At 32.0% G+C, this 23,373-nt stretch overlaps 3 protein-coding genes and 1 pseudogene across 3 annotated transcripts; 2 read left to right on the forward strand and 2 right to left on the reverse strand.

Annotated features, from left to right (window-relative positions):
• Window positions 1-1,561: 1,561 nt before the first annotated feature.
• Window positions 1,562-2,739, forward strand: LOC130827468 (pectinesterase inhibitor 6). Its single transcript, XM_057693199.1, has one exon. It carries the CDS (start codon window positions 1,676-1,678, stop codon window positions 2,288-2,290), a length of 615 nt encoding a protein of 204 aa, XP_057549182.1. The 5' UTR covers window positions 1,562-1,675; the 3' UTR covers window positions 2,291-2,739.
• A 107-nt stretch (window positions 2,740-2,846) lies between these two features.
• On the forward strand, window positions 2,847-10,117 carry LOC130827469 (UDP-glucuronic acid decarboxylase 2-like). The gene is made up of 7 exons (XM_057693201.1): window positions 2,847-5,251; window positions 5,625-5,772; window positions 7,318-7,397; window positions 7,522-7,605; window positions 7,712-7,786; window positions 8,263-8,355; window positions 8,981-10,117. Exons 1-7 carry the CDS (start codon window positions 4,655-4,657, stop codon window positions 9,194-9,196), a joined length of 1,293 nt encoding a protein of 430 aa, XP_057549184.1. The 5' UTR covers window positions 2,847-4,654; the 3' UTR covers window positions 9,197-10,117.
• Window positions 10,118-10,572: 455 nt separating this feature from the next.
• LOC130827470 (uncharacterized) lies at window positions 10,573-15,890 on the reverse strand. Its single transcript, XM_057693202.1, has 6 exons — window positions 15,761-15,890; window positions 15,639-15,678; window positions 13,936-13,960; window positions 11,804-11,878; window positions 11,168-11,272; window positions 10,573-11,002 (listed from the first exon to the last, which is right to left on the reverse strand). The coding sequence occupies exons 2-6, from the start codon at window positions 15,641-15,643 to the stop codon at window positions 10,886-10,888; spliced, it is 327 nt and encodes a 108-aa protein (XP_057549185.1). The 5' UTR covers window positions 15,644-15,678; window positions 15,761-15,890; the 3' UTR covers window positions 10,573-10,885.
• Window positions 15,891-17,543: 1,653 nt separating this feature from the next.
• On the reverse strand, window positions 17,544-22,468 carry LOC130827471 (caffeoylshikimate esterase-like; annotated as a pseudogene).
• Between the last annotated feature and the right edge of the window lie 905 nt (window positions 22,469-23,373).

Below are 23,373 nucleotides of genomic sequence, written 5' to 3' on the forward strand. Positions count from 1 at the left end.
ACAATATTTTTTTAAATACATTAATTAAAATTATAGACATAAATAATTTTTAAAATTTAAAATTTTATTCATTTACAAATTTTTCTCAGGATAAGATTACGGACACTCTCACACTTTCAAAATAAAACGTCTCACAACTAGTTTTAATTTAAGATGTTTTGCTTATTTTAACACAGTGACTATATGGGCAATATTTTTTGCTTTTTTTTTGTGATTATTGTTGATGGTGTGTAGTTAAAACCTACTTGAAGCCACTCATTACTCATTTATCACCCCATTACAAAGTAAGGATAGACTCTATGAAAGTTCATGTGAATCAAGGCAATGATAGGTAATGAATGAACCTCTTTTAGCTCACTATTGAATAGTTTTTTTCACTTTATATTAAATAATTTATCCCTCGTTTTTCACTTGAATAATAATAAGAGTAGGACTTAGGAGAAAATAATTAAATTTTACACAAATAACCATTATTATAAGTCAGAATTAAAAGTTATAATCCAATAATTTATAATTAAATTATAGATAAATTTGAGTCGAAAATACATAATTTTCCTTTTCAAATAGGTGACTAATAAATGAATCACTAATTATCAATTAAATTGAATTAAACATTATGCATTAAATACAATTTTCCTTTTTCTAAAATAATGAGTAGTAGTAGTATGAAGTATGAACATATGTTTTTGGGGCAAATCACGCAAAATGCCCATATATTTGAAGCGTTACTACTTGCCAATGTGTGGCCTATAGTCTATAGACAGCAAAAAATAGCAATACTTGACTTTCTTTTTTATTTTATTTTATTTTTAACACTAATAAATACTTGTGTTACCATTGTTTTACTATAAATATTTTTGGTCCGCGATTATAATTTTGTAATTTTTTTTTATGAAAATGTTTTTACCGCATTATTAAACTTAAATAAATATATTTTATTTTTATTTTATATTATTCATGCACTTTTAATGTCCTTACAACTTTTTTAATCTTTCTGCCATTTGAAGATCTAGTAATTTCACGAAAACTAAGAAAGTACTTCTATAATAAGGGGATGTTCGACAAATAAAACATTACTCAGCAATATTTTTTATGAAAATTTCTTTTTAAAAAGTTTTTAAGTAAAAGTAAAAAATTATAAAAAATAACTTTTTTCATTGACTTTGACTTTTTTATTAATTTTTTCTCCAATAAACACCCAACAGCTAACAATAAAGTTTTACCAAACACCTTCACTTATTAGCTTATATATTCAACCAGCACTTATTAGCCTATATTTTCAACCAGCTAAAAACTTTGGTTAATAACTCTAACCAACAATTAATTATCAAATAGACCATTCAGGTTGAACATTTTAGTTGGATTGTTCAAAAAAAGTGTTTGAAGTACACATGCACTATATCAAAGCACTGTGATGTTTTTAATGAGGAGATAGAAATTGCATTGATGCTCATTGACATACCAAACAAGTTCATGAGAAATCCAAGGCCATCCCTCTTTTCTTATCACTTCCAACTCCAATTAATTACTCTCACAAGTCACACTTCCCTTTTTCTTTCTACTAGTACAAACATGAGACACCCTTAGCTTATTTCTTTTTATTTCTTTCATAACCAAATAACCCCCTTCTAATTTTCCTCAAAACCCAAAAATAAATCCAAAAAATACAATAAAAATGATCCAAAACCCAACAAAATCATTCACCATATTTTCATTCCTACTTGGCTTCATCATCACAACTGCACAATACCCTACTGTTATGAATGCTGAAAATTATGTTGAAGAAGCATGTAAAGTAACAAGATACCAAGACTTATGTATCAAATCCTTAGCTTCCTACTCCAATAAGGCCAAAAAGAGCCCACATAAGTGGGCCCGGGTCGGCGTATCCGTCACAATTTCTGAGGTAAAATATGTGTCAAAATACCTCTATAAAGTCAAAATACGCAATCATGTTAAAGGTAAAAAAGTTAGGACAGCATTAAGTGATTGTGTAGAGTGTATACAAGATACACTAGATAATCTTTATAAATCACTTAGCGTGTTAAGAAGGTTAAGTTTTGGGGAGTTTAATGATCAAGTTGGGGATGTTTTGACTTGGTTAAGTGCTGCTTTAACTGATGAGGACACTTGTCTTAATGGGTTTGATGGTGCTAAAATAAGAAATAAGAGTATTGTTAAGGTTTGTAATAAGGTTCAAAATGTTAGTTATATTACTAGTAATGCTCTTGCTCTTGTTAATAAACTTGCTAGTGCTGGACTTGAAGATTTGGATGCTCGTCATCTTTAGATCATGTTAAAGAATCTCAACTATCAATTGAAACTTATAATTAAAGTCTCGTGATATCTTATATACTGATTTGGAGTAAAGTATTAATCATTATAGGGTTTGATGATGATTAGTCTTATCCTCTATATACTATACTATGCACTTTACTTTTCTATGTACTTGTCGGAGGGTAAGCACATATTCTGTTCCGCTTATAGTTGGCATACAAATAAGATGTTTGTTAAAAATCAAAATCAAAAGATGAATATTGTACTTACTTATTTGCAAATATGTGTATTTTTTAACCAATATTGAACTCATGCTATGATGGATCGTCCAAATATCGTGTCTATTGTCCCTTGTGTCAAGTTATGTTGGGAAAAATGTCGTGTCGTGCCATATTTGATCAACAAAAAATAAAGTCCATTTACCAGTCTAATAAATGACTTTTAATTTTATTTTCGTGACTTTAAATTACATTGAGTATATATATATATATATATATATATATATATATATATATATATATATATATATATATATATATATATATAATTAATTAATTACGTAGTGACATAATCGGTCTTCTAAGAGATCGTTTCTAAAAGACGGCTTTTAAATGACTCAGCACACACTTTTGCCGTAATAATATGTGGGATCTATGTAAAAAGATTTGTTGGACTGTAGGCTCTTACTGCACATGGAAATGCTATTTAATCATGGGCATCGCAACGACAATCCAACGGCAACTTGATTCGTTGATCCCTTATAGCATGTAAAGGATTTGATAATATCAAGTAGGTATTTAGGGTATATTAAGGAGCATTGTGAGATATATCAATAGGTATTTATAGTTATCAAGTAAGGATTTGATGTATATTAATTATGGGTTTGAGATATACCAAACAAATATTTGGGGTATACCAAGTAAATATTTAAGGTTGTCAAATAGGTGTTTGAAATATACCAAGTAAGTATTTGGGATATATCAATTAGGCATTTAGGATATACCTAGTAAGTGTTTGAGGTATGTTAGGTAGGGATTTGAAATTACCTAGTAGGTTTTGTGGTATACTAAGCAGGTATTTGGTGTTATCAAGTAGATTTTTGAGGTATATTAAGTATGATTTTTGGTATGTAAAGTAGGTGTTTGAGGTATATAAAGTACTTGTTTCAAGTATGTCAAATAGGTGTTTTCAGGTTTACTAAGTAGATGTTTGAGGTTTACAAAAATTAGCTAGGCGATTAAAAATACCTACTGAAACAACTTCAGCATGCTAAAAAACACCTACTTGACATACCTGTGAACCCCTACTTGACGTATTCTAAATGCCTACTTAAGGCATTCTAAAACCCTATCGAGTAAGTGTGTAGTTACACTACATTTTCTATTTCTTAATACTCTATAGGTCGGCTCAAGTAGAGCCGTCTCTCACAACAATTTGTGGATGTTCCGAAGTAGAGAGAACCAGTTTACACGACAAACAATTTTATCCATCACTTCGGCTAAGCCCAAGTCTTAAAAGTCAACCCAAAGGAAGAGTTATTTAGAACATTTTAAAATTCAAAACTCAAATATTAAAAGAAAAACTTTTTATTAAGATCATTTCATTATGTGATAATTTAATAAAGACTCGCTTAATTTTTGTTTTCTTAAAAATTTTTAAAAAAACATTTTTTAGTTATTTGTCGTATAAGTTTAACTTAATTAGTTTTATTTTAAATATAATTAATTTGGATTGTTTGTATGATCTCGTCTCATTGTGAGATGATTTTATACAAGACTTGCTGTAAATTAATAGTGATTGATGAGTGTTATTAAAAAAATCAAAAGACATACATCTTTTAGTTTTTAATAGTTGATACAATATTGTTTTTCACGCTATCCAATACATAAACAATACAATTTTAATCAACATCTTTAATTTCATATGATAAAAAGTTTTAAAAAGTGTTGTTTTTTATAAAGTTCTAAAAAGTTAATATTATGAAAATATGTATTAAAATGAATCAAACAATTATATTTCACTCGATTGCGTTATCAGACTTCTATATAGATCAGTACTTTCATGTCAAATGCGTCAATTGATGAACAATAATAATTATAGTAACTACTAACTATAGCAATTATTAGAGACCAGAGATAGTATTTGATCCCAATGGGATGGAGAAACTTTTAAAAAAATTGTTTTACAAAATCCCAAATAACAGAAAATACGAGGGTATAATTGTAAATAAAGAATTTGAGGCACCTACAAATTTCTTATTTCCTCCTTCCTCGTAAATTCTCACACTCTTCTCCTTCTTCCATTCCCTCTTATAACTCGGTAACCATTTTATTTTAACTCACCACCGATTCGACTCATTTCCGAGCCAATAAAATCCATGGCTATGGAGCTCACCTTCAGAGGCCACGAAGTTCAACTCCTTTCGGACGAGTACTATCCCAAACCACCCAAACCATGGCACAGCGTAACTCGTCCGATTCACTATCTCTTACGCGAACAACGACTCGTTTTCCTCCTCCTCGGCATTGCAATCTCCACATTGGTTTTCTGTTTCTTTCCTTCATCACCCCCGACGTTAACCAATTACAACATGCACGATTCACTCGTTGGAGAATCGTTCCTCACGGCTGAGCCGACTCGGTTGTTGCCACACAGAGTGAGGGGCGGATTTAGATCGGGGAAAGTCACTCTAGGGTTGAAGACAAAAGGATTGAGAATAGTTGTGACGGGTGGCGCGGGGTTTGTAGGATCTCATCTCGTAGACCGTTTGATTGCTCGAGGTGATAGCGTGATTGTAGTGGATAATTTTTTTACTGGAAGAAAGGAGAATGTTATGCATCATTTTGGAAATCCTAGATTTGAATTGATTCGACACGACGTCGTTGAACCTCTTTTATTGGAGGTTGATCAGATCTATCATTTGGCTTGCCCTGCTTCCCCTGTTCATTACAAGCACAACCCTGTCAAGACTATCATATCCTGTCTCTTCCTTTTATCCTTCTGTTTTTGTTTAATACTCCTATCATTTCACGTTGAATTTACACTGTTTTTGGAAAATACGGGCAATTTTTTGTGCAGTTGATTCAAAATTGACAGATGACGGAACGTTTTTTGACTACTAGTTTGTTTGAAAAACAAAATGATTATGTTTTCTGGGCAATTTAATCAAAAAAAGCGCCATTTTTACGTAAACAGATTACTGGAATTTTCCATGTTAATTTTCTGAGCGGGTTGCATGTGGGCCAGATGCTAGAGTCTATATTGTTGCAATTATGTGATTTTGTAAATTAGAATGGAACTGGGATTGATATTGAAACCTTAACTGGTATGAATTGAATTGAATTAACAAGACAAATGTGGTGGGAACATTGAACATGTTAGGGTTGGCAAAAAGAGTGGGTGCAAGGTTTCTTCTAACAAGCACAAGTGAAGTTTATGGTGATCCTTTGGAACATCCTCAGAAAGAGACTTATTGGGGCAACGTTAATCCCATTGGTATCAATCCTTCTCTCTTTATTTTCATTGGAAATTCTTTGTTTTATCACATGGTTTGTAGTTTGTACATAATACCCTTCTCTGTTCACATTTTTTGTGATGCCTTTGGAGTAATATTCCATCATCTCACCAAACATGTGAGTCTTATGATTTCTATTACTCTAGACTCAAGTGAGTAGTTATCCCATCATTTTATGTGTGAGTTTTGTTGACGATGCTTTTGGGAATTTGTTTGCAAATTTGCTATATTCTTTTTGTCGTAGTATTTTCCATTTTGATCCGTCCCACACTCTCACTTAATTTGTATTATTTTTATTTTTAAACAATAACCGATCACTTTCTTTTAATCTCATTCATACATTTTAAATCTGACACAATTCATTCTACTTATATAATGACACAATGTGTGATGAAGTATTATGCTCCATCTCTTCATAGCACTTTGATTTTACTCTATTTACAAGTTTACTTTAACTCTTTAATAAATTATCATGAATATATTTTATTAAATTCATTTTCGATGTATAGTTGTCAAACTGTTAATAAATTAAATTTTTGCAATTTTTACTCAAGAGATATTAGCTATTAATAAATGTACATCGACATGCGTGTTTAAATTAACAATAGCATAGGTGATAGGTGATACTCCATATTGCTAGTTTGCATGGGAAAGTAACAGAAAGCAGACACGTGGACCAATGGTAAGTGAAAAGCAGAGCCTTTTATTTCTAGTATTCCCTCACTTTTGGGGTCGTAAGTAAGAACACTGAGCCACGTGGGGTAGTGTGCGGCTTGACACTGGGTTTAGATCTGCTGTTTAGATTAGTATAGTAGAAGTAGAAATCTTTTAGACCAATGGAGTATAATTTTAAGGATTTTTCAATTATATCACTTTGACTAGAAATTTAAAATTTACTGTTCTGATTTTTCAGCAAATGATAGCTTCATGTGTCAATTATATGTATAGATTAAATCGTTGTTTTGCGGGACCCCTAATACTCAAATGTTAGTTGATGTCAATTGGTCATTTTCTCCTTTGTCATTTTCATAGGGATTTTTCTTGGCTTGCTCCTATAGGACTCTAGTTACATTTATTAAGGCATTGCAGTTTTATATCAGCTCCTCAGCTATGGATACTTAAAGGAAGTGAAAATCACTACTCCTCAGCTATGCTTATACAAGTAATCTAACGAATATTTATTTTTATATGTGGGTTATCTTTAACTAATCCTATTTCGAGGGTGACTGTAATTTACATCTAGGTGTGTGGCTCATTTAAAAAAGTATCATGGTAAATTAGTACGAGACAGTCTCGTCTTGTTCATGCATTGAAAAAAATGCCGAGTATCTATCAGAATGATGTATCATTCTGTTTCTTTTGGATGTGTGTGGGAAGGCCGTGAGGACCAAATGATTTTACCCATTACAAAGAAAATTGTGTGTTAAAGCATTGTTATTATGTCATTGTGTAGCAAATATCGACATGGACTAGTATCCAATAAAAAAGTGACCAAAGTTTTTGCATTTTGGGTGGACGCGTTGTAGGTGTTCGAAGTTGTTATGATGAAGGAAAGCGTACAGCTGAAACATTGGCCATGGACTACCATCGAGGTGCTGGTGTTGAGGTTCGTAGCAGTTCATCTAATCAAATTTTAATGAGAATACTAACTAATTACTGATTGACTGTGTTCATTTCACCTTAGAAATATTTGTTTATTAATATTGCTTGTCGTTCTCTAATCTCTGTAGGTGAGGATTGCTAGGATTTTCAACACATATGGTCCTCGGATGTGCATTGATGATGGCCGTGTTGTTAGTAACTTTGTTGCACAGGTAATTAGGAATTTACGCTCCTCTCTTTCAACAGATACATACAGTTTTCTTGATTAGTATTAATCCACTCGATTTTAACCTTATGCCAAATGGTGACATGATTTAGGTCCTAAGGAAGGAACCAATGACTGTATATGGTGACGGAAAGCAGACCAGGAGTTTCCAGTTTGTTTCTGACTTGGTAAGTTCGTCTCATCCATTTTTGTTTTCTGTTCTCTTACATGTCCATGGTTTCTTAATTGTTATGGTCTTATGGATAATATTTAATATCTTTGATGATTTAGTGTCCATGGTTCCTTAATCATAAAGGAGAATAATTAATATATTCGATGATTTGTTTTTTTATTGTGCTGTCTTCACAAGCTAAGGATTTACTCTTCAAGAATCCATTGTTGTAACCATCAATCTATTTTTACTAGATGGTGGAATAAACCCATGTGAAAGTGGCCTTTATACTTCAGAAAAGGGGTTGTTAGTACACTTTTTATTTTTAACTATAATAAAATTGTCCCCTACTATGCTTCAAGTAGTTTGAGCATAATTTATCACATAGTTCAAAATATAAAATGAATTTCGTAAATTTTAATCTCCGACCTGATTTTTCCCCGAGATTGTGTGTGAATACCCAATTTCATTACCATCCGTCTTGTGCTCCAGGTTGATGGTTTGATGCGCCTTATGGAGGGTGAACATGTGGGTCCTTTCAATTTGGGAAATCCCGGTGAATTTACCATGCTTGAACTTGCCAAGGTACTCCGTCACACTTTTTTAAATCATTACTTAACTTTCATTATCAATGGTTAAAGTTCCAATTGGGATGCTTCTATTAGGACTCGTCACCATTACCAACTGTTTCATAAATGCATATGCCCAAATCAACTAGAATAGAAAAGGTTTTATGTAGTTTAGTTCTGACTGTCAAGCTGTAACAGTTGTGCCGTCCCCAGTGTAATACTTCTATATGATACAACAATGCCAAAGGCTTCCTCCCAATTATAGTTGGCTGTTTCGGCTCTTGACATAAGACGTGACTGTTTTTTGCACAGTTCCTAACCTATTACAACCCTTTTCCTTCACCTGCACCGCAAACCTTTTCCTTTAACCGGACTTGATGCCGACGATGCCCAAGAGCACTTACGGGTGTAGTTGAACTACTTCTATATGACAAAGTAAATTAATAAGAATAGAACGGAAAGATGTAAATTTGTGTTATGATTAGACCTTGACCAGTGCAAACTTTATTTCTTTGTAGGGCATATTTTGATGATGTTACAACGAGGTTTCGTCCTTGAGTTTTTGTAGATCTGTATTAAGAACATGTCTTGTTCATTGTCCATTGAATAAATATGCTACTTCTTGGATTTGTTTATATCAGGTTGTTCAGGAGACAATAGATCCAAATGCAAGGATAGAATTTAAACCAAACACAGAGGATGATCCTCACATGAGAAAACCCGATATCTCAAAGGCTAAAGAGTTGCTCGGATGGGAGCCTAAGATCCCGCTCAATAAAGGTCTGCCTATGATGATTTCCGACTTCAGGCAGCGTATTTTCGGTGACCAGAAAGTCGGAAACACCACCGCATTTTAAGCTCAATTTTTCTTTATTTTTTTTGGCTTACATGTCTGGCATATACTTACAAAGATATCTTTCGATGAGGTAGATATATTGCGTAATGATTATAATGATGATTAATTTATCTCTGCACCATTCTCCTAACACGGCATCTTCCTTCACAGTATACCATCTCAAGGCTCAACTAGTTGCAGATTTGGCCCCAAAATTGCTTCTCTTTTCTGAGAATAGATATGTAGATTTTACTATAGCCTCGAGTATTTTTATTATTGAAGACTGTCCTAATTTTTTTTTATGGCTGATTCATTCATTTGTATCCTCCATTATACTACTATTGATACTCTGTCTTTTCTCATCTTGGAAGATAAATTTTGAATTAATACCTTCTTAAACTATATACTTCTTTGTCCGGGTTACCATGTGAGTTTTTCTCCTAAATAATACAAAATGGATGGAACAGAGGAGTGTTGTTCCTCACCATTGAAGGTTGTTGACATTCATTGCATGAAGTCTCTTTGGCACTTTTTATAGACATGCAATTGCATGTAAATCATTGGTTTCTTTTTATTACAAGAAATATTATACGGTTAATGAACGTTAAGTAAAAAGCTTCATATCCACTAGCAAATCCATGATACTAGTATAAAGTGTACTGAATATCCATACGACCATACATACAATACATGTATGTTGAACCAACTCAAATGTCATTTTTGCATACTATATATATTATACAGCTTGATATTAATCAGATTTTTAATCAAATAAGCTTAGCCATGTTGATGTGGGCTAGAGCTTTAAGAGTCCCTTGCCTAAAAGATCGATTAGAGTTTTTTTAATAAACCTAAATATTCCTCATCCACTTAATATATACATTTAACTATTAGCTTAATAAAAACCCAAGAATTAGAGTTGTATTCTAAAAATGAACCGGTCTTTTATCAAAGGAAAAATTACGTAAAATAATCTATTTTTCTATTGATTTTTCTACAATAATTTAAATTTTTAATTATTCATAAATAATCTAAATTTTAGGGTCACTTACCCAAGAACATTATTGTCTAAATGATGACTAGTTTTTGCATATTAATTGCTAAAAAAATGTGAAATTTTAAAAATAAGAAGTTAAATTTAAAAATAAACTTATGTAATTTCTTTTTATTTTTTCATCATTTTAAAATTTTCTCATATAATTTAATTTTGTATTCACTTTTTTATTTTTTTTATACAAGATGGTTTGTTGTATAGATAAAAAGTTACCATAGTATATTCTTAGCAAACACCCTTTATAGTGGGATTATTCATGTTTAATTAAAAAATTAAAATTATTACCGAGTAATTTTTTCTTATATCAAAATTTGTCATCTCAATTAGCACAAGCTAAAACAAAAAGGAGCAACATAGAGTATAATAATTATAACAAAAATATAAAGAGCATCTCTCGCATAACCAAAATAAACTTGGCATATAACATTGTGATTAATCTAAGAACAAAATGGCAAGTCAGTGATGCTTGAATGCACTATAACAGCGAGATTGAAACACGAACTACATTGTGAACCAGCATAACCACCAGAACCAAGCAGGAGTTAGTGAGCACATACGTCTATCCAAAACAAGATTACGGTAACACCAATCTCAGCTTCACAATACAAATAGACCATAGTAAGAACCTCCAGCATAGGCATCATCAGTACAGGCAACCTATTTGGGATTCCGTAGGACAATGATTACAGAGTCTCCTCGAAGGAACATTTTGCTGATGAACCTGTCCTTATTCACAGGCTGCGCCTTCTTTTTCCCTTTCCCGGTCTTTGGTACCTGCAGCAATCAACAATGAATAAGCACCTGTACTTCGGAATTGGTAAACAAGTAACCTTTTTTTCCTTTCAAGAATATTTCAATTGAAGAAAAATATGTATGATCTATCAATTAAGAAACTTTGTACAAATTGGGGGAGAAAAGGCATTCTTAGTTAAGACAAACCTCAGTCCACATTTCCCTGACATTTTCAAGCACCATATTGCAGTGACGATCAAAGGCTCTCACACGTCCTAGCAATTTTCTGTTGTTCCGGCAATTGATAAGGACCTGATTAGGCAAATCGGAAGTTTAGACAACTATACAAAGTATAAAAAATGTATACAGGGGAGAAAATATAATCACATTCCTTTGCATAGAGACATTGTCCAAAAGATGAAAGCAAAATGAATGAGATATCTTTTAGTTACATCAAGATTATTAGAACTTTCTATTCTAGGTAAATTACTATCAATTGTGCTCGTTCTTTTGCTGAAATTTTCACTCCTATTTCCACTTTCATTAAAAATGTAATTCAAAATGTAACTGTCACTGGAATTGTCACTACCACTTAGGATGGAACTCCCAATACTGATTTGAGAATGAAGATAACTGTCAATGCAATTATTAATGTGATTATTCCAACTATCTTTAGTATAATATCCGGAACGATCGTTATAAGTATTGTCACTCTTAGATTTCGAGTTCAGATAACTTGAAGTCCAATAATTCGAAAAAGAACTTTGTAGTTCTTAAAAGTTCCATAAACTTATATTATAATATAATCTGCAAAGATAAAGAAGAATAGCAATTGTCGTGTACCTGTGTGTTATTCTTGACACTCATCATAAGAACGGAGAGAGGACCGGTATTAAACTCTTCTTCCTCATTCTTTCCCTGCCAAAGGTAACCTTCATGAGCTAATATAAGAAACAAAATTACATATAAATCACAGCATGAACATAAAGACCGCATAATTAAGAAAATACAGCAGTTAAAAGTGGGCCATTGACTAGCACGGTTCTTGTGAAAGACACTTCAGTATGTACTCTACAAAACTGTGGGTGTATCAAAAGACGAATCTTTCCAAGATTATAGAAGAGATGAAAGACTAAAATGAACTCAATAATGAAAAACCTTTTTGATATAAATTACCATGTTAAGCACCTTCTAAAGTATGTCCATCATTCAGTTAATTAAGATCTGAATGGAAAATGGTTGAAGCTAGATGCAAAGCATCTGAAATGAGATTTGTCATGCTGCAACTTGGAAATCAGGTAACAGTATGACAAAAATCTTGCAATATGTTCATGTTAATATTTGAGAATCATCTACAACAATTCTAAAACCATAATCCCAAAATCGCACAGAGCATTAGATATAAAGTTGTTTTAGTGCTAAAATAAAGAAGAAATTGACATTAAAAATCAAAATTTTTACTTGTAGGCTGTGAATTGCTTGTTAACCAGCGCGTGAAATAAAGAAAAGATCGCACAGAGCATTAGATACACCTCCTATTTAACCAGCGCATGAAATTGTTAAATAAAAAAATTAAAAAAAAAAAACTGTAAATTGCCCATCTTTATATCAGTTTCTCCTCTTTTCCCTATATCTCTTTTCAAAAGACGTGAATAATCCCACCGTTGAATTATTATCTAATAATTCAACCTTTGAAACTCCGCCTGCGAGTGCTTGTTATTTATTGTTCGTCCCAAACCCGGATAAAGGAGGAGGTTGAACGGTAGGTTAGTGAAAACCTACTCTGTAAAACTTGGTCACATCCCATAATTACATTGTTATTGTGAATCCAACCTTAGACTAGCATTTGCTCACAACATCCCTTACTAGTTAATCTGCTGCAGTGTTAAAAAAAAAAAAGGAAATCAAACCTATTCTCAGCCCCACCCCTTCCACCGACCTATGTCTGACAAGCCCCCTCCCCACTCAATGCTCTTTCTTCATTAATGAACATAGCACGTTGCTCTTTGCAGAATTCAAGTATGAGTTTCACTATTTCAAAACTCTCTTTTTGCAACTTCAATAGGGCAACTAACATAGAGGACTCGAAAAATCTTTGTTTTTTTTCTCTTTTTCTTTTAACAATTTGACGCGCAGATTAACAAGTAATAGGGAATGTTGTGAACAAATGTTAGTCAAAGGTTAGATTATTAGAATAAAATAATAAAGGTGGGATCATTACAGCTCATGGGATGAAAGATTGAATTATTAATGTCAATCTTTCTTAAAATAAAAACCTATGCAACTAAATTACACCTTTGACTAAGTTAAGGGGACAACTTGTCACTTTTGTCAATTTACATTGACTCCTACGGAACCAAGAGCGAAAAGATTGAAAAATCAGTCATTCGAAACCACTGATGAAGGATTCCTCGAAAAGTTAAGGATTAGTAATCTTTTTTAGAAATCGAACGGATTCGGTCTTATACATACGCGAGGAAGTTAATCAAAAAAGAAAGAAAATGAGTTCTTCTTTCTTTTATCACTTAGGAGTCGTGCGAGATGAAAGTCTCATGCATGGTTTTGAATGAGAGATAGCAGTGAGAAATCCTCTTTTCGACTCTGACAACTCTAGGCTCTATGTTTGTACTTGAGCCATCATTAACTCGAGCAAATGTCTTTTGTAGCTCATCTAGCATTCAGAAAAAATAGGCTTGGGTTTCGAAGATGGCGGATTGCAAACATAAATCAAGAAAAAGGACGGCTAAATGCCACTTTGGTGAGACATGCTAACACAGACGGGTCATACATTGTCATGGACAACCAAATATCTTAATGAAATGCAATCTACACGCTATAAGCTTACACCAAATGACTAAAACACCACAATAATTGGCAAACAAAGCCCACCCAAAAATTTCAATTCAGATAGCTATACTAATGACTATAATACACAAATAAAATTGAAATAAATATAAAAGGTAAATAATACTTACCGGGGCATCTTCCTCCATTGGTCGACTGAAAGTGAAAAAAAAAAAAACAAATTAATCAAAGTAGATCCTTCATAGGCAATTCTCGAACTAAAATAGAATATGTTGTATTAAGTTAAAACCGCAGTAATAAGCATCAACAAATAGACAAAAAGCAAGCAAAACCAAAGACAAACAGTAAGAAAGAAATTAGAGAAAACTTATTATTTCTTCATTTTAACTTATTGTGATCTAAAGCAATCTAATACTTGGTCATAGAACAAGTTATCTTCAAAGCATACACAATCAGAAATTAATTTCACAATATATAGCATAGGCTCTCTCTTTTTTGTTGTCATTTTCAAGTATATATAGCACCACTACTCCAAAAAAACCCTTATTGCACTCAAATATTAGCAGTTAACAGCAATACAAAAGGTAATTAAAATCATTTTTCACAAACTTTTGGGCTAATATTATTCATAATAAAAAGTAACAAGTTACTTAACCTAGCATATAGAAAAGATTCATCTTACTCAATCAAAAATAAAAACAGTAATCTACTTAAATCTTAACAAAACATTTCTCATTAAGTAACTAATTCAACTACTTGACTACAAATTAATGAATTGGTGAACCAGAGGATTAACTGAACACACATAGTGAATATAAATGTCTACGCAAGCAGTCACCACATTCTCCACTAAGAGCATGTCTAGATTGGATGTAAAAAGGGAGGAAAAAATAAGTGAGAAAATTTCTTTAAATTTTATGAACTTGCATTGATAGTGTAATTGTTGTCTTTATCACCTCCATCCTCACAACCAACTCCACTTTGCTCCTCCCTCTCATGCTCTTCCTAACCATCATTTTATCATCATGTTCACCATTAATCCCCAACTCAATGTGTTGTACCTATGCACTACTATCATTCACATGACTCCAATTCTAACCTATGCACTCAATCAACTCACCTTCCACTTTTTTCAATTATATTCCTTACACTTGAAAGCTGAAAACTATTAGACAACAATTAATCCGGTTACAAATTCAAGATGAGCAAAAACCTTAAAAAATCAATGATGGAATCTTGGAAACAAAGGGTGAAATGCAATGAGAAGGAGAGAAAAACAAATGAGGAGAGAAATAGTAAGTCAATAAATTATGTCAAACATATGATATTAATACTGACTAATTTATTTCACTGTTGCAATTTCCCCTTGTATTATGTTCTCCATATTATTTACACCTAAAATTTTTGAATGGAATATAAGCATGACCTATGTGCTAATCGCCATTGGAAACTAAAATTCATTCCCATTACCAAAAATTGTTACCCGCTACTAAACAGGCCAATACAGTCATAGCAGGCAACAAGAACAACAATATAATACGCATAAAATCGGGACTATCATAAGTTAAAATGCTTATAATCAACTTTATCAATCATATTGAAATATCCCTAGTTATCTACTTCATCTTCATGAAAAAAGGCGCCCTGAAATTTGACCTAAAATTTAAAACCCAGTAACCAATACTATTCAGAACCCTAGATAGGTAAAAACTCCACTATATTCAAACTACCAAAAAATATTAATTAATGAACAAGAAAAACTTAGCAACCAGAAAGGGTCCAATTCAAATTACCATATAATTATGGGGGAAAAAAAGGAAATTGCTAGAATACTAGAAAATCGAAATTCAAATCGGAATGGAAATGGAAATACCTCATATTAATTATCTGGATCTAAAAGCAAGAACAGATAGCTGAAATTTACAGTAACGAACAAAATTAGGGCATGAAATGAAAAGGAACACGAAAATTGATCAAGAAAGACGAAGGCCTTACTGGGTTTAACACCGAGGGTTTATGGAGGGTGGGAAAACTTGTTGAAGCAAAGAATACGAGTAATACGACCGAGTAGCAATAGAACTACACTTACTAGAAGTACTTTGACGGTTGGTATTATATGGTAATATCTATTTGAGAGATTGTGTTATGATAAAAGTGACTTTAAAATAAAAAGTGTATATATTTGTATTATAGAAGTACTGTGTATATGCTAATAATTTATATTAGTTAGTTAGGATATTAACTTATTGGCGTACATGTGATGCGTTTCATGGGGAGGGTTGATTGTCTCGGAGTACAAGAATTTGTGATGAAGATTGAGTGTTATTTTAGTGACGAGTGATTTGTCAAACAAAAAAAAAATTTCAACTTTGGTGTTTTCTAAAATTTAATACCCAAAATGGTGTTCTTATAGTTAAATAGTTTTAATAAGCTATATCTTTTTAGTTTGTTAATTCCAAACCTATAAGAGGATAATGTTATTTTGTCAAGCAAATATATGCGTTTAACAAATTCAAAAAAATTCCACAAGTTTTACAGAAAGAATCGAATGTTCAAAAAATACTTCTCCATAATACCAAAAATCTCAATCAAGTCTAAAAGTCAAAATCAATAAAGATGTTTGTCGAAACTATTGTCAATCACAATAAAATGTGAGTGCATTAACAATGAATAATAAAGTGTAGTTCGTTTACTGACAATTAATGAATTGCTTAACAAAGTCAATTGCTAAATTGACTAACAAAGTAAACATCAACATAGCATAGAAATATTCTTATTGATAGATTGACTAACAAATTAAACATCAACATAGCATATTTTAAAATATTCTTATTGAAATAGTATAATAACATCAACCGTTTACCGTAGAGCCGCTTGATAGATTTGTGATTATACAAGTCACTCAATAACAATCTTATTCATAGAGATCCAAAAATATAAGACAATAAATACAAGATAAATAATAACACGACTACAATTTATTAAGTTAATTAGGATAAGATTTCCAAACCAAATATTTTAGCTTAGTAAAACTTCTTACCTAAGAGAACACTATTTAGAATTAAGTTTTAGAGAACACAAAAGTTGAATTTTTTTTTTTCCAACACCCCTTAGGCAAATTATTCGTGAAAATCATTTGGTAAGTTTAATGATTATTCTTATTTTACTTGAATCATTTATTTTTTGTCATAAAATTCATTTCAATGCATTACAATTTAGAGATATGAAATCATATGATATTTAGTAGCGATGAAAATTGTAAAAAAATAACTTCTTTATAATTAACTTTTCTTTACCATGGAATTGATTACATTACAAATCATTTCTATCATGCTATTAAGTACCAACGATCAAAGGGTTGTTAAAGTACTTGGTCCTAGCAATTGTGGTAATACACTAATACTATATACTAAAATTGATAATCTCAATAACACGCATTCATGTTTATTTTTTCCCCACTAAATCTATTAAGGGTAAAAAGAAAATTATTCAACAAATATTTATTTGTATTAATATAAAGAAACATATTTTCATAATAAATATAAAATTATTCTCTTTCATAGTTATATATATATATATATATATATATATATATATATATATATATATATATATATATATATATATATATATATATATATATATATATATTCAAACATAATATTGATTTGGTTTATTTATAAGAAGTTAATACTAATTCAAATAAAGAAATTTTCTGCACTAACACGAGGAGTTAACCAATTACCTTTAACTTGATCGAATATCTATTTTAAGAAATGCACAAAATGGTAAAAATGACGTCACAAAAACTACATTGCATCAAAGAGTATAGTTCTAAACTAAAATTCCCATTAAATTACAATGAAAAAAAAAAGACCGAGGCAAAATCACTCAGTTTATAATCATTTGTCATGACCATTGTTGTTAAAATCACGATTCTGATCAACGATTTTATGATTTTACGATCCCAAAACAAGCGAGCGATTTGAATCGTAGGTAGATACTTAAAGTTGTAGTTTCTTACGATTCTAGTTGAAATAAAATTTTTAGAGGTAGAATCATTACACTACTTCACGATTCTAGGATTTAACGATCCAATCTACAAATTTAGTATGAATTATTTTTAATTTTTCTGATGTACTATCTTTTACTAATCTCTTTCACATATACACATAAATTTCAATTGTTCCATCATAAAAACTTTTAAAAAATAAATTCCTTAATCGGTATGAAGATTTGAACTAATTATTAAAAAGTTTTCGTTATATTCTTAAAATAAAGTCAAAGAAACTTTAATTCATAAATTTAAACTTTTAAATTGGATAATAATAATAAGAAACTAGATATTTTTAAAATATTTAAGTTTATTTTTAGAATCGGTAGTTTTAGAATCGTACGATTCTACAATTCGATTCTACCTCTCTAAACGATTCTAAGTAGAATCGCGATTTTAACAACTATGGTCATGACAAACCCAACGCTGATTTTACTCGAAGAAAGACGAATGGACGAAAAGAAAAGTTCACAACCAGCAAGTAGATATGTTAACATGTTCATATTAGACACTAGATGGAAGCTCTACATTGCGGGATGATGATGCATACAATTTCCATTATAACCGTACACGTATTTCTCATACGCCCTCGATTGTTGCTTCTTTGTGTTCCGACCATTCATCAATGACATTGCGAGTGCAGATCTCACAACCTGGGTGCACAACGAGCAAGGTACTGATCCTGCAGCGTGCTACTAGTGTTACGATTGTCAAGATTACTACGCTTGTCGAGCCACACTACAATATCACTAAATACCAGTTCTACATTGTCATCAGGCTCTCCCGAGGTTAAAGCGTGCCACATTTCCGGATACAGTTTGATAGTCTTGTCTAGGCTGCTGGCTCGCTCGTATAATGCCCTGCTTACTTCTGGGTCTGTCACCGTGTCTGCCTCCCCATGCACCACAAAGAATGGCAAGGTTACCTGTAACCACCACCATCCGCGTTACAAGCTTTGTAGTGCTTGAAGTATGATCAGGGGCGAAGCCAGGAATTTAAACTATGACGGGCCAAATAGCCGATATACTAATAAATTAATTATAGTCGAATAATTGATAAGCTAGCAAATCAGTTTAAACCGGGTCAAAAATACAAATAAAAAAAGATCGTACGTTTGGACTGGAGGCTCCCAGAGCCCGGTGTGGCTTCGCCAATGACTATGATCGTATTGATGAGAAGAAACATAAGCTGAAATCTAAGATTGAGATTGTATAGGAATTAACCTTGTTTAAGCTGTCCTCCAAACTGATGCTCGTTCTCAGCATTTCCAGGGCCGTTTTCAACCTTGGTTTCTCTTGATATATGAGCTTGTTACTCCTTATCTGCTGAAAGAGAAACAACGAAACTACATGAGTTAAAATACGAGTTGTGACAAATGACGAGTGCATATATAGAAGTATAGAACACATGCACCACTTGATTGTCGGTGAGTCCTCGAGGAGGGTGAACGGTAGGTTTGTGACAATCAGCTCAGTAAAACCTAGTCACATCCCATGATCATGAACTAAAAAGATCAATTCTCATGGGGGCGTCTCCTAATTCATTTAGACGATCCATTGGTTCATATAGCCAACCCCAATCTTTTGATATTAAGGCTTTGACATTGTTGTTGTGGTGCACTACTTGATAGGATTATAGAAAAATGAAATATAATTAGAAAAAAACCTCTTTGCGCTTGATCGGGTCTTTAAATGCAGCATCAATAACGTCTTTGGTTGGAACTATCTTCCATCTCGGAATAATCTCTTCCACTCTTGACAAGATACTAATCACCACAGGGTGAGGCTTCACCTTTTCCGATATCTTGTAGTTTCACCAGGGTGTTAGCTAAATTATATTATATTTTCATTACCATTCTCATCATTTAATACCAACAAACTAGTCGTTAGCGTCAGATCATAGAGCCGATCTAGCATTACCTTACACATAGGCGCGACAAGGACTGCGCCATGCCAAAATGTAGGGTCTTTTTTGTGGAGTAGCAACGCAACAGCGCCTCCCATCGACTCTCCGTACAAAAATCTTCGTTTATCCCGATACTCGTTCTGTTCTGTGAATCATAATCTAAACTGATTACAGACCATGTGAACATTAGACAATGGATCATCGTAAGGGATTTGTTAACCTACCAGAAACTGACTTAAAAAAATCATAACAATCATTTACAATATTGTCAAACTTCTTAATGTAACAACGAGCTCCCTTGGACCTCCCATGCCCTTCATAATCCATGCCAATCACAGCATAGCCTGCACAAGCTAGCCTGATTCCACATCCTGAAACAACCAAACTAAAGAGTTGTTAAATTAGGCTGGACTTATTGTGAATGCAAGCATATTGTCGGGAAAACGCGATGTGCACACACTTCATAAGCCAAGGAGATACAAACCATATGGTAAAGGGAAGAAGGGCTCCAATGGCTTATAAAGCATGCACACCATCTTTAATTAATCGATTTGGGACAAACCAATCCAACACAAACATGTTTTCTTAATCCGGTACAAGTTGTTGGATATATATATTCGAGTGAGCAATTTTGATTAAAATAGTTGTCGTTTGACTTATATTCGAGAGACAATTTCTAGTTATCAAAACGAAACATTAATTTGTGGCAATTTAAATCTAGATAGAAATAGTTACAAAATTAAGGTATCATTTTCTTTGTTACACCAAACAACAAAAAGGGAATAAAGTTAGTGTTTTCTTTACCACTTTAATATCAAACAAGTGATAACATTAACATTTGTAGATGCATAGTGCAAAAATACGGTAACGGTTATGATTGCGGCAACAATACGATGATGCTGCCGAAATCATGAGACATTCCTTGACAACGCGTGTACAATTGGTTTGGTAAATTTGATAGCCTTTACAATGGCAGATATGATACGTTGTCATGCCCTTTCCCTTCCTCAACCAATTCATTATATTTCTTTCATGTCCTTCCTATCTTTCATACCAAACAAACCCCAAGAAGATAAACAAGAAGATAAACACTTTTGAAGACATTGAAGTATAATTCAATATTATCTTTGAAAGTTCTACTCAATAAAGTTGGCATTCAATGTCCCACAAATTCTAAGCTTGCATGAATTGAAATCTCTTGTATGAGTCATGACAATTTATGAAAATTCTAAGTTCAAATGCTTCACTAGATTGCCTTATTTGAACAAGCACTTAGCACTCTTGTGTAGATTCGTAGGGTATATATGAGTAGTTTCAATCTATAATTTGCTATAAAAGCTTATTAGTAAAAGTTTATAGATGGATGTACCATCTTAACCAAACTAGATGATAAGTTAATAATATACCTAATCTTACCTAATTAAGAAGAAAGCGACATCCTAAAATTTACAAATAGTATTATGAAATTAAACTATTGCTCTAATTATAGTGCAAAAACAAAACTGTATCACAGTATTACGACTTTATTGTAAAGGTTGAGTTTACGGCAACCGAAAAGCCGCATTGACTATAAAATCATCTACTTTAAGCACTACTTGTGCAAATCATCTGCTTTGAGCGCTACTTGCACGACCATTACCGCAACGGTGACCGAACGTATTTTCGCACTATTGTTTCTAATGGTTGAAAATACATCCATATTGATGCAACACAGGCTGGCCCACTCATTAGACACATATTCTAGGAGCAATGTTGCAAATCATTTCTTCTAAAAGCATCTTTTAAAAAATCTCTTAAATTGTCAAAGCAAAGCATATTTTAATTCTTAACAAACTCTTGCAATTTGCAAATAATCTGCCAACTAAGCAATTGTTAGACAGCCAATATGTGAAGAAAAAAACCATCAGAAAATTCAGAAAAGAAATAAAAAGTTGAAAATTCAGCTTTAAATGCACTTAAAAAAAGAGTTGAATAAAACCTTTCATGTAATTGCTACATTCCATGCCATATCCTGCAAAAATATTAACTCAACCAGTCAAATAATTAGGGAAAATTCTCAGAAACAACCTAGAAAAATCTAACTTTTGTCAAAGACTACTTTTAACGATTTGCATCCAATTTTTTCCAGGTCTGAGACCCGATTACAACTTTTATGAGAGGAATATACCCTGACATGAATGATGAATGATGAATGATGATGAATTGATGACCAAGAATTCACCTTTATTATTTTTATTATTAAAAAGGTAAATTGTTGCACCACAAATTAGAGGATATGATATAATAGTACCATGGCAGAGGAAAACAATAGCTTTTGGAGGAGAAAGAGGCAGCCATCTGCAAGTAAACAGTTGAACATCTCTAGAATTTCTAATATAATCCTGAAACCATAAAAAAAAAAAAAAAAAAAAAAAAAAAAAAAAAAAACCATTATAATCAAATTAAAGACAAAACCCAACTCACAAAAAATCAATAAATAAGCAAAACCCAGAAATAAAAATGAGTTAAAAATCTTGAATAAGAGTGATAAGGGAAAATCACCTCTTGGTACTCGAATTCCATGTCTTGACGCCAAAAAAGGTTAAATTTTCATGCAATTGGTAAATGTAGTTGCCATTATATACCAGTTTTGATAACTTTAAATAAGAATGATTGGAAGAAGATAATTAAGAGTTGAAAAGAGAATGATATAATGTTTTATATGATGAAATGGAAACATGATTAACGATAATATGATAAGAAAAAAGGTGACAATGAGATGGATGATGACTGATTAAACGCAGCATAATGCACACGCATTGCACCATCACACGCCCCACGTCTGCCCATACCTTATATTCTTGTCACGTTGATATTAGGGCACACAACGAGTCAGACTTAAATCGGATTTTGCATAATAGAAAGCTAAGTTAATCATGATAATTTATAAATTACCATAAAATTACAATAAAAACTAATAAAATAATCAAAATAAAAAAGGAAAATAAAATTATTATAGTTATAGACCTATAAGTACATGCCACCTACATGTGATTTACTTGATTGGTAAATCACAATTATTTACCTAGCAAACCTCTTTGTATTGTCTGTCTTCGTTTTAAGTAAAATCTCGACTTTATTGAACTTTTTGTTCAACTCCGACTCAAATTATATATAATTTAAATTTTCTGCAGTTTTGATATTCGAACTTTTGGCGAAGTTAGATTATGATAATTTTTTTGAGAGTTAAACCTATTTTTTGATATTAAGTTTTTCAAATAAGTTAAGATCTGGTTCGAATCTACTTTAAAGAAAGATTGGCCTACCAATCCAACTTCATGATTTGGATAGGCTATAATTTTTTCAAAAAGTCACAATAATAATGTTTTTTGAAAAGGAACGTCAAATGATACTTAATAATATTAATACGTAAACTCTTTTATGATGAGAATTAATAACTATACTACTAATGGAAAATGCAAGAAAATAGTCAAAATAGGTTTTTTTTATTTTTTTTTATCAATTTTAGAAAATATTTCCTTCGCTTTTAATTAAATGTAATATTTCATTCATTTTACATTATTTATCAATTAATTTGTCTTAAGTTCTTTCACAAATTTGTAAGAAAATTAATAGTCAAGTGAAATTTTTTTAAATTTATATTATCAAG

This window comes from Amaranthus tricolor, chromosome 11 (genome assembly GCF_026212465.1).
Source record: "Amaranthus tricolor cultivar Red isolate AtriRed21 chromosome 11, ASM2621246v1, whole genome shotgun sequence".
Lineage (NCBI taxonomy): Eukaryota > Viridiplantae > Streptophyta > Magnoliopsida > Caryophyllales > Amaranthaceae > Amaranthus > Amaranthus tricolor.